Below are 14833 nucleotides of genomic sequence, written 5' to 3' on the forward strand. Positions count from 1 at the left end.
ATCGAATTACCGCCCGATATCGACTCTACCGGTACTCTCCAAAGTTTTTGAAACAATAATACACTCCATACCGGAATGCTTCTTCACTAAGCACCTGATAATCAATAAAGCATAGTATGAGTTTCAAAAGAGTAAGTCCACGGAGTCGGCGCTATTAGATACAAAAGAGGAGATATTAAAAAACATGGAAAACAGAACCCACACGATAGGTCTTTTCATTGACTTGAAGAAGGCCTTTGACACAGTGAAGCATGATAATTTGATATCAAAGTTGCATGATTACGGTGTAAGGGGCGTGTCAGCTAAATTAATACTAAGTTATCTTACCGAAAGAAAACAATATGTTAAGGTGGGTAATCTTGTTTCCCCAATAAAAACTGTTAAAAATGGTGTACTGCAGGGTTCAATATTTAGACCGTTACTATTTATAACATATATTAATGATCTGTGTGACACTCAAAGATCCCCAAAATTAATTATCTACGCTGACTACACCAACATATTTTTTACAGGTAGAATACTCAAGCACATTGAAACTAAAGTAAACGATTATTTACTCAAATTAGAAAAATGGCTTCATCAAAATAAGCTCATGATTAATATATCTAAAAGTAAGTACATAGTATTCCAGCCTATTAACAAGCCCTACGAGGACGACATTAACATCTTTTTCAAAAAGCGAAGGCAGGAGCAGGTTAAATCGCAAAAATTCCTCGGAGTGTGGTTCCAAGAAAATTTGTCTTGGAATACTCTTGTTGATAGTCTCGCATGCAAACTAAGTAAGACTGTTGGGTGTATATTTAAAATAAATCCACTTATACCAATTTGGCTTAAAGAAAAAATATACTATGCTCTTTTTTATTCGCATTAAAATTATAGTATGCTAGTATGGGGCACTAGAAGTGAGAAGAATTTAAATAAACTAGAAATCTTACAGAAAAAAGTTTTCCGCCTATTCGATGATTATTATGGCAACCCAAGAGAGATTCCTAGTGGTCCGTTATTCATAAAGCATGGCATACTCAAAGCAAGACAGGTGTATGAATATAAGCTATTACTTTACATTTATAAAAAATAAACTCCACACTATTACGGCACCAGAAGGCACACTCAAACACTTGCTTCGAAGGCAACAATTTCGCATTCCTTCTTCTAGGACTGCATATGGTGGAGCCCTAATTGCATACCGCGCCCCAGAGCTTATAAATCATTTAGGTGAACAATTAAATAATAACCTCTCTTTAACGCAATTCAAACATCACATAAAACATCTCCTCTATAATTGAGTATAGTAAACATCATGTTTCCAATAAACCTCTGGCTATGTTCCACATGTACTCTCACCTTTAGGTGCAAAACGCGTGTATATACAGTAGCATGTACGCACATATGGTCAGATGTATGTATTAATATGCGAGTGTATTATATGAATGTATCAATATGTATGAATTTTTTGTATATGTAATGAAAAGAGCTTCGATGTCTGATTCTGTGTGTCTATGCAGCCTATTTTTTGTACCTATATGTCACCTATTTTTGCTTTTATGCTATTTCTGTGTTTCTGTTATTATGCTGCTCCTAGTAGTGCGATAATTATTATTCAATGTAGCACTGTTTGCTGAACTTTTTTCGCGTAGCGAAGCCACGTCAGGCCGAATGGCCTTTAGCTTCGCTTCATTTTTCTGTATTCTCTCCAAAAATAAAATCTGTTCATTTCATTTCAAACGTTCGATAGATCTCTAGTGCGGACTTCTTAATCACGACAACTCTTCACATATCGGTCTCAGCTTCCTTCACCTTCTTCTTAACGGATAATTCTTTTTGGTTTGGCGCCTTGCTGTTTTCTAAGTAATCACCAGTCAATTTTCTGGTTCGCTTCCTCCATTTTGTATCGACATTCTTTATGTACTAGAAGCTGAATACCTTCCTAGCCCAACGCTTCTCCCACATTTCTCTCAATCACTTTCTCTCAAGCACCCGTTTTACTTCTGCAAGCTTACATACCTCTTTTTCCCACTTATAACTGCCTTGTTACTTTTATAGATATCCTTTAAAAGATTAGTGACTCCATCTTCTACACCTAGTGCGTCCAGTATTCCCCACAAGTCCTCTTGAACCACGCTATCGTATGCTACCTTAATATCCGAAAATGCTAGCCACAGGAGCCTGTGTTCCTTTCATGCTCTTTCGATTCACTGCGTCAGTGAGAACAGATTGTCTTCCAACATCCTGTGTTTACGAAACCCATTCTGCAGTTCCCCTAGCACCCCCTTATCCTCTATCTATGCCTGCAGTCTTTCCTTTATAATCTGCATCGCCAGCCTGTACACCACTGATGTCACTGCTATAGGACGGTAGTTGTTTATGTCAGCTTTGTCCCCCTTTCCTTTTTAGATCATGTTCATACTGCTGTTTCCATCCATCGGGGACTTCGCCATCGATTATTATTTTGCTCACTGCCTCTATCAAAGCCTGCTTAGACTTCTGACCTAATGTCTTTATCAGCATAATTGGAATGCCATCTGGGCCTGTTGATGCACTACTAGAAACCCTTTTCTCAGCCCTTTCCCACTCTCGTTGTTGAAATGGAGCCATTGCGCCACTTGATTCATCCTTGTCTATTGTGGTGCATAAATAACTTCTTTGTTGAAATATTTCTGTAACCCTTGTTCTTATATATTCTATAGCTTCGTCCCCTTCTTGCCTAGCAGCTTGAGCTGTAGTTATAAACCTCTGCTCTAGGCTCGTCTCATTTTTTATGGAGCTTAGATGGTTCCGAAATTTCGCAGCCGCCTTTCTATCTTTTTTATGTACTTCTGCGAGCCACTGAGGTCCCTTTCTTCTAATCTTTTTATTGATCAGAAGGGATGCATCGCTTCTACAGCTTAGAAAGATTTTCCATTTTCTTTCAACATTATCTGTTGGTTCACCCCTCTGCTTAGCATATCTGTGTTCTCTAGAGGCTTCCAGACATTTTGTTATAGTTCTCTTAACTTCCTCATCCCACCAACTTTTGGGTTTGTGTCTTCTTTTCCGGGGTGAATTGTCGCGTGCCTTAGCAACATCTAGCTCAAACAGTCTAACTAGATTTGTGCCTGTCCACACTGTTTTATTATCCTCAGTGATTACTTTCTCAATTTGTTTCGTGGTTATTTCAGTTTGCGTTTCTGAATAAAAATCATCCAGTAGTTGGTCATTTTTCTGCTTCGCACTTTCACTGCTCTTTCAAAACATAGCTTGATACGTTTGTGATCACTACCAAGACTTCTTGAGCCACCTTTATCTATGTGCACTCCCCCGAGCTTCTCGTACATCCTATTTGACATCAGTGCGTAATCTATCGTTGACTGCAGCCTTCCTACCTCCAATGTTATTTGCCCTTCACACTTCTCGGTACTGTTGCCATTGATCAAATCATGCCTTTCACACGTATCCATGATGATTTTGCCTGTCGGGTCGGTATACCCATCTATATCTTCCATGTCTGCATTCATATCTCCTAGTGTAAATATCTGGCACTCTCCTCCTAACTCCTCAATGTCCTTTGATATACACTCTAACATTGCCTGGTTTTCCTCTCTGACCTTTGCTCCCGTCCACATGTACACGAAAGCAAGGAGTGTCATTTGTCCTGCCACTTTCCCCTTTAGCCATGAATGCTCCTTGAACTACTGCTTGACGCTTTGCCATTCTGTACTTTTATGAATGAATGCTCCAAAACCACCCCCCTTTATGCTGCCTTCTGTTCTATTACAATATTCCCACGCGTAGTCCGGATTGTTAGGAGGTTGTTCCATGTTCCTAAGATGTGTTTTTACGAAACCATGTACCATTGGCCTCTCCTCCCTTAGCTGTTCTTCTATCTCTTCCCACTTCAGCCTGTTTCTGCCACCCTGCATGTTATTATACCCTATGTCTGAATTGGCTCAATGCTCGTGGCTACGTCTATTTCTGCCCCGGACTCTACCTATCTTAGATACTGGTGCCACTCTGGAATCGTATCTCTCCATACCGCCTGTCAGAGAGTCTCCCTGGTTGTTTTTCTCGTTACTAGCTATCCTGCTTCCCGAAGGGCCCGCGTGCCCCCCAAGAAGTTACTGCGCGTATTGCAGGTGGCCAGCCCACCTCATGACCTCGTCGAACATCGAAGTGAATTCTGTCTCGTATAAAACCGCCCCACCCTTGCATATCTCTGTTTATTTCCACTACCTCAAAGCCTTTCTCTCAACTCATCCGCCATATCTCTTGGTTTGCGTTGACAACCGCTCTTCGCAGGTTCCTGTCACGCACCGGTACCTCCGGTATCATGCATAGCAGTACCTGTACCTGAGGAGAAGTGGCGCAGATGTCATCGATGTCTTTCGCCAGTGTGGTTGCTAGTCCTCCTGTATCTTCATTTAGGACATTATTTAAACCACCTGAAATTATCACGAGGTTTCGTCTATCAGCTGTAGGTTTGAGTTTTGCACTCGGTTGCCTCATGACTGCTTCCAGCTTGCATCCCGGGAACGCCCCTACTGCAACCTTCTTGCCACCTCTTACCCTCTCTGTATTGCTTCTGAGCATCGATATAAATTCGAGTGCCCGGTGATTATCACATGCTGTGACTTTTCAGCTGGAGCGTCCTGTACCTGGGGGTTACTTGCACCTGTGACGCCGGCTGCTTTGTCCCCTCCCATGCCCACCACTACTTTTTTCAAGCTGGGCCTTGCGACAATTGAACCGGCTAAACCTGTTTTTTTTCCAAACTTGCTTGTTCTTTCTCCACCGGCGTTCCGGTTGCCTGTTTCCTACTGTTCTCTCCGTAGGCCGCTGCTCTGTTCACCTTCGCTATGCTTCCTTGGCGGACATCAGCCTTTCTCCCATTGCACTCGTCTCTCCTTCTGTGTCGCCAACGCAGTCTCGAGCTCGGTGATTCTCATCAGCAGTTCAATCAATTTTCCTCCACGTCACATTGCCTACACTTCGCGTCAGCCACTCCTATATCCGCTACTACACTTGGGTCCACTTTCAAACCCACCCCGCATCCTGAACACTCTACAGTCTTTTTAACCATGTCTTTCTGACACCTGATTTGTCCCTATGACTTGTCTCACTCGATAATTCGAAAACTCGAGCCCTGCCCTAGTAAAAAGAGAAAGTCTAAGCTCTACTACAAAGCTTTTCGTGGTCAATGTACGTGCACCTCCCCCACGGTGTGGCAAAAGAAAAAAAAACAAGAACAAAAAATAAAACACACATACACACACACACGCACAAACTAATAAATACCTGGTGGCTGACCCCCGAAAAACCGTAGAATAAAATAAGTGCTACATTGATTTTAACTGCTCTCTTAATATTTAAAAAGACAAGCTCAAAACATGCAAAACCACTTGTCTGCGTAGTCGATCGGGAGCGCTCAAAAAACACGTCCATCCACCGTGACAGCCCGAACCGCTCGCGTACACGTCACCTACCACCCGGTTGTTGTAACCCGAAGTGCGGCTTTTGGGCGGGACGCGAGTGCCACGCATCTCAAACAACTTTACAGAAGAGTGTCAGTGCTCCCATAACGATTATATAATACTCATAACCCTGCTCCTGGAGTAGCCTGTCAGGTGGAAAACCAGGCAAAGCAATTCAGCTCTCTCTTAAAACAATTTTCTCTCTTTCTGATTTCCCTTGTTTTCGATCTCTCGTCAGGCTGTGGCTGGTTAAATGGTTCGAGGTGCGATGCCACTTAGCATTTATATGTGAATAGGGGAGTAGCTGAACTACAAAAAATAAGTAAAAACATCAGTGCTTTGTGCAGCATACTTCTACGTAAGTATCATACCTGCAAAATAAAGAGGAGTTCCTGTGCAAGTGAACGAGCTGAAACGAAACGATGCAGACGGAACAAACAGGGCAGAGTGTCAGTTGATGCTCGCGAAATGGGCCCGGATGCGTAAGCGTTCCTCCGTCTTTTGACAGAAAAAGAACCTTGCAGGGCAGGACGCAGTGGCGGACACATCTGTTCTTTCCCAGTTGTTTTGTCCTGTGTTGTTCGGTGGATATCCTATCTGATATTCACGATTTCCAGTAAATAAGCAATCTCACCCGAGAAAACTCAACGGGTACCTTGCGTGCTGGCTTAAGACGGCTCGCCTTCTTTTTATGGAAACACGAGTACCGTGGCTGCACATGCCAAGCGCCATTTTTAGTTTATTGTTTTCTCATTTCACCATCTCCTGGTCTTCTTCCCCACCCAAAGTAGGACGCTAGAACAGAATTACGTTTCTAGTAAGGAATCGCATGTAATGTGGCGTTCCCTGCAGACTGTGTCCTGCCCCAATTTATACATGCTGTCTGAGATTCCGACACACAAGCACCCCGGTGCAAGTTCCGCGCCGATGAAACAGCCACCCATACAAGGTATGTGAGCGTCCACTTAATCCACTATTCCAACCTCAGATACACAGGAACAGGTCTGGGCAATTCAATGAGCCGAGGACGCTGCCAGAACACGAGAGCTCCTGGCTGACGCCTATAGTAGTGAGTTCCGCAATACCGAGGCTGCGATATTTTCAAAATGAAGTTTATCCTCATTTTCCAGGACACAACAAAACACTAAACAGTGGGAGGCAGATCTGTCCAGCTCGAATCCGAAGACCCAAGTGACCCTCGTGAAGCGTGCAAGGACAGCGGCCCGCGCCATAGGCATCGCGGACTAAAAATCCTACTCACTGTTCTATTTTACGGTGAACCCAGTGAAAATACCAAGATTAGGAGAAGGATTGTGCTTGTTCTTTCGTCTTGGAATATGCACTAAGTTTACCACGAGAGTAAACGAACTCGCCCAAGACATCCTATTCACCCATCTGCTCGCCAAGAACTTCGAATAAACGTTTTAATAACTCTCATGATGGTGAACGTAAATGCGCCTGAACAAAAGGGGGTTATTGGGACAGAATAGAAAAGAGTGCTGACTTTCAACGGATTTATTCGGGAAGTCACAAGGTATATCTGTACTTATAGAATGATGACAAGCCGAATCAATACATTGAAATCCAAATCACCACTCGTCTTCACCACTCGTGTCCAACAGCCCGGTGATGTAGTTACGCTCACGCCGTGACAGTGACAGAAAAGGAGTGCTTACGTAGCTGTCACTTCATCTGTGTATCTTCCCCCTTCTATAATCTCGCGCGTTAGCGAAAAACCTCCAAAATGCACATAATGATCCCAGATAAACCCAAACTTCCACACACTCAGAATTATGTAGCTTTACGTTACCTAACGTCATGCCAGAATTTTCGACATCGTGTTAAAATCATCGGGGACGTAATTTCGTGATGATTTCTTGCAATGTTCGCCCACGACACCACGAAATGATTGTTGTAAACGGACATAATTCCCGTTTCATGGGGCATGCAGGGCTTCCACACCAATAAACATTTAGTTGAAGTCAATATTCGGTTCCCTATCTATAGCGTCTATTTTTTCATTTGCACTGTTTTACTTATGACCTATGCTCCAAAAAGTAGTCTGCGAGTCAATGGTATATGACTTGGTGTTGGGGTACCTGATATAGGGTAGGCGCGCGCTGCATTAACCCTTAAGAGGGCAGAGTTCGACCGGTGCGTTTCCCCTCTTTTTGCCGTTGGTCGAATTCTGAAGCGTAAATGAGCGTCTCTATGGGTACGGAAATAATTATATGTAGGACTTATATCCGTTTGCCTTTGGCTCCCAGTTTTCTGCCGTGTACACGGGAAGTAAACCTTTCTTGGAATGTAATGGCGCCAAAACACTTACGAAGTACAACTCACGCAGTACTTATGCATGCACATGTTCGCGATGGCAGATTGACGCAGTTCTTCGTAGCAATATATTACGAACTCACCCAGCAGCCGATATTCAAAGGAATTATATACCAAGGCTACTACTACTACTACTACTACTACTACTACTACTACTACTACTACATTTACTACTACTACTGCCTCTACTAGTACTACTACTTCTGCTGCTACTTTTACTACTAACGGCGATGACTACGACGACAACAACAACAACAACAACAACACCTATAATAATATTAATGAATTTATTATACATTTTTTGTCTTTATTTGGCAAAATATGGGAAGGTAGGCTACGTTACAGCCGGCTATTCCAACATCATGACAGTATAGTACAAGATAAACACACAAAAAAGAAAAACGAGAATAAACAAAGATTAACACTAATGATAACAAAATTAGCGCAGCTTGCACAATTGATGTAAGATTGGGTTAGGGCAGCAGAGCTGGTGGGCTCCTAGCCGGTCGTTGCTCGGCTAATCTTTTTACTCTGTTGCCTTCCTCTTCTTCACTCCTTATTCCACCACAGTGCACATGGCTATGCTTGCTCTATATTTTGGCCTCTGACTTGTAGCATAAAGCAGAAACACAAGCGCTCGCATACGTCCAGTAATTCGTTGTAATTGTGTGTTCTGCGCTATGCTACAAGCCAGTTTACGACGAACCCAACTTCGTACCCTTGTAGACTCCCTCATGGCACCTGTGTGTCACAGAAGCTGGGCAAGTCCCACTGCTCAGCTAACCGGTTCAATATAGAATTAAATGGAAGCAAGGACTAACGAGGGGCAGCTCCTATTAGAGGTCGTGCGTTCAATGTTGTTCTGTTACTCATCTCTATGGAGGGCTAAGGCATTGATTGGGAGCAATCGTTTCATGATGGTGATAGTTCTTTACCAACGACGAACTACGAACTTTAACCTCAACAGCGTTGCTTACCAATAGTAATTGCGCATTGAAAGAGTGGCAGGGTGAATAGAAAGAGCCATAAGAAGAGCGGCATGCTGCAACATTGAGCCGTTACGCTGCTAGGAGACTCAGCGTGAGCTGAACGGGGTGGGATTGAAGTAAACCATGTTGTGCACATACTTTTCTTCTTAGTACTGATCCATCAGTGCGTTGCTAAATAAAGATGAAGTAAATATTTCTTTAGGAATTCTATCAGTGCTGAAGACTTCGGTCGCGATTATTTGTCGTTGGTGCTTACGCCAGAGGATGGTATGATTAAGCAAGAGTATGCGCGGCACAGCTGCCAAGATCTCTTAGCCTTGTTGGAGACGCATTTCATATGAACAGTTGCAGTAGTGGTTTCTATGATCTTCGAAGTATATCCACTTTACCTGGGATACAATCGCTGCACCGTGTTTACTGTGCATTGTATGTAATTTTTTCTACTAAACGCAGTGAGGTCCCCGGAAGCAAGCGGCGTTTCATGTTGGGAATACTTCGTGTTACGTGGCGTGATTTGGTGTGGATTCTTTGCTCTGGCTTCGCCTACTACCTTGTTGTCATCGGAAGGGCCCTGGTACTGGAGTAAGTACTGCGAGTTTTCTGTGCTAATGCTTTGTACGCCACACTGGTTGCGAAATAAGGCTACAAATATCATTCACCTGCTGCAGGTCTCTGATTGCGGGAACGTCGAGCATGATGTCCATGGTGCTCCTTTTCGCGATCTCTTGCCTTGCAGATGCAGCTCTCACGTGCTACATGAACCACAATGCACTGCGGTTTACAGAGAAAGTACAGGTGCTGACTCAAGGCGCAATTCTACGAAGGGTAAAGTGAAACGGTTAAATTTTGTATAACAGTTGTTCTGCAGAAGTTCGACGTTTTCCAGTATAGCCGTAATAATTGCGAGTTAAACACAGGAACGTTTGAAGGCATTGTGTACTACTACGATTTGAGATGTTATAGACGCTTTAACGCAAGTCAAGAGTGTCTCAACTTTTCTTCAAGGGTTAAAAAAAGCATAATGTGAGCGTGGTTTTATTAAAACTCCAATTTTTCCGCACTCATAAACATGCCTTGTTTGAAGGGTTGGAATGGCACCAGTTTTCCCGAAATGATGTAGCTTGCACAGATGATGCATCATTAATTAGTAGATGAGGACGTCCACCTATGATGCCATCGCAATGTAACAGATGACTGAAATTTGTTACGACATAACAACGCCATTACTATGTCACAACGTTGCAGCACAGTATGGTGCAATGACAGCACCACACTTGGTCAAAAGGCGTTATACTCGCTGGGCGTAACCTCCTTGATTTCAGAAAGGTTTAGCGAGCGTTGGGCCGCAGTACCATGAATACAGTGAACTAGTATATACCATGAACTCAAGGTGGTTGAAGGTGGGAAGTAGACCCGAAGCGCAAGCCGTAAGAAAGTGTGCGTGTGCCACGTCTCGTTTAGTCCTTGGAATGTCCACTGAATGGCGGTGCTTCTATATGGGGAATATATGATGAAAAGATGTGAGATGGCGGGACTTGCAGTGTTGAATAGATGGACGAACAGACACACAGACAGATGCATGGATTGACGCATGAACGGACGCAGGGGCAGATGCATGAACGAACGCAGGGACGGGCGCACGAACAGACGCATGGGCGGTCATGCAGACGGACGCATGGACGGACGAATGCTTCGCCCCACTCTCCATCATTCGCTTCGTCGACATGCTGCCAATTTTTTTTATCCTCTCAACGAATGACGTTCCCGACTGACATCTTTGCGTCAAAGGCGAAGGATCAGTAATTGGCTGATTTCAGCACAGTGTGATTCATCGTTACGGGAACTGCCACAGGATACCACGACTTGCCCATGTGTGGGCGCGTGATCAGAGTGAAAAGCCGGCGCATTGCAAGATTAAAAAAGCTAAAAAATTTACGGCATATCCACGAAAAGGATTTCGTGATAGGGCGCATGAGGGAGGCCATGCAGCGTTACCGTAAATGACCCACTACTTTAAGTGCCCGCGCTTGTAAATGGTAAAAACACCGCAAAAATATAGGCAGTCATCTTCAGTCTTTGTCGATATTTTTGCGCTGTTTACACATCCAAAGCATGAACCAGCGACTAGCCCAACTTTGGCTTCGCGTCATAAAGCGCTGCACAGTTATATACCCATTACGTCGTCGATAACAGCATAAGTTAGCATAAGCTAACTTGCAAGACCACGCCCGTACCTTTACTGCAAATACCACAAGTCGGATTACGGCGAATTGCTGTTTGGCATTGCACAAGACGCCATTCTCCTACAGAATTATATTAAGAAAAGCCTAATTACCAGCTGCACAAGATAGAGCAAGACTGCTTCTCCTCAAGTTTATTTACATTTTTCGCAATGGCGCGAAAATCAGTGCGAAGAACTTGTCACCACACTCGGATAGAACCAGTTCCTGAATTGAACACAAGCCCTTAGCTGAATACAGATGCTACAATTACATTGTCAAGTACTCTTTATCCCGTGCCCCGCCGCGGTGGTCTATTGGCTAAGGTACTCGGCTGCTGACCCGCAGGTCGCGGGTCGAAATCCCGACTGCGGCGGCTGCATTTTTGATGGAGGCGGAAATGTTGTAGGCCCATCTGCTCAGATTTGGGTGCACGTTACAGAACCCCAGGTGGTCAAAATTTCCGGAGCCCTTCACTACGGCGTCTCTCATAATCATCAGGTGGTTCTGGGACGTTAAACCCCACAAATCAATCAATCAAATCAATCATCTTTATCCCGCATGTAATCCGAGAGCGGAATGGCTTATCGAACGATGTTATCAATTGCACATTATTAGAAGCTTTTATCGCCAAGATATCAAGCGATACTTTACAGTGATTGTCTGCTTGCAAGCTGGTTGGACTGTGTAATGATAAAGTGTTTCACTTCTTGGTATTTGTTACTGGCGGGTTTTTACGTTCGTGATGATTTATTTCATAATTGCCATGCTTTACATTGTTGCTAAGTGTCAAATTTACTCTTCTTTTCTTCGAGTGCTGTTTTTCGTGGGCTAAATTTTTCAGCATGTTGTTTTCGTCATTCTTTTAGTGTTTGTACTTGTCGAGTGCACATGTACTGTCTAGTCGAACTCAACTTATCGCGTGCCTACTTAAAGGAAAGCTGAAGCAGTTTTCTAAAAAATGACTTAGGATCATGTAAGGAGAGTTTCATCCCTGCTGAATTAAAAAAGCAATGTGAGAGTTCTCGAACGTGAACGTCAATAGCACTTTTGGTGAAAAAACAGGGGCTGTGGCCGCCGGGCTTCTTGAGATGCTGAGTGAACACGGTGACGTCATTCTCGGCATGCCCCGTCATCTCCAACAGCAGCACTGCTGAATTGTGACCTGTTCGATTAGTTTCGATAACGGCACGTCATAAGTTAGTCACGGAGGCCATGGTTGAATATAAGAAAGAACACTTACTCCAGGACAGAGGAAACGGAGATGACGTATGTTTCCACGCCAACACTGTCAGCGCGCACGCGGGGGGGGGGGGGGGAGCAATGCGAGCTGTTATTTCACCTGTTCTAAAGCTGTTCTAAACCACGAAAAAAATTACAACATTGTCAACAATAATGTCGGTTCTTCATAGACAGAACGTTTTATTGAATTCTAAACTTCCTTCAGTCTCCCTATAAACTGTGTTATTTTGACTATGTATGTTACCTTCTGATACGCTGTTTCTTACTGTTACCATTTAGTAGGCCTTGTAAAATAATGCAGGAAACATACGGAATGACTTTTCAAACCCTTCGCACGTACGCGCTTACTGGACTTGTGTTCTTTTGAGTACGCATTGTATTCACATCGTGCAACATCCTCAGATAAGAGGCCAGAAATATCTTGGAATAAATAAATAAATGAGTAATAAATAGAACTACATATATATATAAGCAGCGAAAGCTTTTTATGTGCTGCTATAATATTATTGTAGGCGTTTTAAGTATGCGTGACACCTAGTAAGTCCGCGACTGAGCAAATGACGCCAGTGTTTTAACTTGCGTTCAAGTCTGCCCCTTTTATATAAAAAAATCAGCTGCTTCAGAGATCTAGTAAGGATCGCAGCAGCTAACAAACTGGTAGGACAGGTAGCAGTCAGTTGCTTACTGAAAACTATGTTGAGCTGCTGTAGTTCTTGTGCATGGCATGATGCGGTGAAAGGCTGATTTTAAATATGCTATAGGCTGCATTACCTCATGATATTTTGTAAGAGATGTGGGTGTTCCCACAGAAATTAATTCCATGGGTTATCTTGCCTTCAAAATTTGATGTTGCTACATGTCTAATGCTCACACCAGCTGTCTTGATGTTTGGGTTCACCCAAGCTTTGTAACACATACTGCATTATCTAAGCACAGCATCAATTTTACAGCCGACTTGAGCAGCTGCACAATTGAGAATTGTGTCATGAAAATTGATAGCAATCAAGCTTGAGCGCTGTCAGAGACCGAAAATTGCAGACCATTTCCCACCGGTGTGACGTGAAGCCTCCATTGGCGGTGGTTGTGAAATGCGAACGGAGCTAGTGGAACGACTTATTTCTCTTTTTGTTGTTGAATGTGTCTAAAAGTGGGGCTCAAGTGAAAAAATAACACCTGGGCTATTTTAATATGGTGACTTGGAAGCTTGGGAACGTCATTGTACAATCGAGCTAAGAGACCTAGGAAAGGCGTAGGCCCGCATATGAAGGCGGCATTTCATTTCGTGCTTGAAAGGTACGACAAGCCCACTTACGCGCAGCTATCTGTTGTTCTGTAATCATTTTGTGAGAATGAACACTCACTGAATATGATCACTGTAGCACTTCCAACTCATCTCAGTACCCGTCACCCTAGTGTTTTTCTTTGCTCGCAGGTGCTCAACTACTCTCCGGCGGCACGCGCAAAGGTTTCCTCCGGATACATCGTGTCTGTGATGGGCGTTGATTGTACGATTCTAGCGTTCAGTGCCCAGCTCATTCTCTTGCCTCTGTCGGGCCTGCTCAGCTTGCCAATTGCCCTCTACATGCTTACGACTCGAGTTGGCCTGGGCCCAGGACTGAGCTGCGCGTCGGTACTATTCGCCGCACTGATTGGATTTTGGATTGCGGTGATGTCGTACTACAGCCTACAGGTACATGTTTTACTTCTCAGCTAACATATAGGATAAAGAAAACTTGTGAAAGTGTCGCGTGTTCTACCAGTTAGGTGTGATCAGCTGGGCTATTTGAGGGGGCCGTGATCTGATATCAAAATAGGACACTTTATTATTAGCCAACAAGCAAACCGAATATTCTACCAATACTGTTAGCATCGAAGATACCCCACATTACAAAATTGAAGTGGCGCTGTCTTCTTGTTAGGCCTCTGCCAACATGCCTACAACTGTTGCCGCTATATTTCCGCTAGTGCGTGGGGTGTCGTGCAACAACAAAAAAAGAAAAATACTGGTCTACCGACGACCTTTGTCGCGCTTGGATAAGCAGGAAGGCAGTGGCGGAGCCAAGGGGGAGGGGGGGGCATTCAAACCCCTTCTTATTATTTTCCGCGCACCACTCCTCGCCCCCAACCCCCCGTTACTGTTTGACCTCTGATTTTCGACGCTTAACGCTGAAATGATTTAAAAACTGAGTGGTGGTACTATCACAATAACATTCCTGAGTGTTTTTACAGTGCATAATGTCTGCAGACGAAAAAAACTTGTCGCGGTGTTTGACAAGGTTTCGGCACTTTGAGACTTTGGGCAGGAATCTCGGCAGCGAAAGTTCGGCGTGATAATTGCTGCAGTGATAGTCTTATACTTGTACTCGTCAGAACAGATCTCGCCGAAGTCGATCACTACGATATTTTTTACTAGGCGACGAATCATTTATTGGTAAAAGCCAGGCAGAGTGTCATGGTCTGATAGGCCGCGTTCAAGCATAATACAGTGCGACTCTTCGTACGTGTGCTGAGATATACTCATGCCAGAGAATAACATTTCTATTGAACCTTCGCACTTTCTGCTAACATCTAAACACACACACACACAACACACACACACAAC

At 43.8% G+C, this 14833-nt stretch overlaps 1 protein-coding gene across 1 annotated transcript in view; it reads left to right on the plus strand.

The window, feature by feature from the left end:
* Window positions 1–14833, plus strand: part of LOC119163043 (ATP-binding cassette sub-family C member 2) — a 796039-nt gene that overhangs the window by 260832 nt on the left and 520374 nt on the right. Inside the window, exons 8-10 of the mRNA XM_037414979.2 lie at window positions 9224–9352; window positions 9439–9595; window positions 13664–13921. Coding sequence (XP_037270876.2) covers window positions 9224–9352; window positions 9439–9595; window positions 13664–13921 — 544 coding nt within the window. The remainder of the gene's footprint in view (window positions 1–9223; window positions 9353–9438; window positions 9596–13663; window positions 13922–14833) is intronic.

This window comes from Rhipicephalus microplus, chromosome 9 (assembly GCF_043290135.1).
Source record: "Rhipicephalus microplus isolate Deutch F79 chromosome 9, USDA_Rmic, whole genome shotgun sequence".
Lineage (NCBI taxonomy): Eukaryota > Metazoa > Arthropoda > Arachnida > Ixodida > Ixodidae > Rhipicephalus > Rhipicephalus microplus.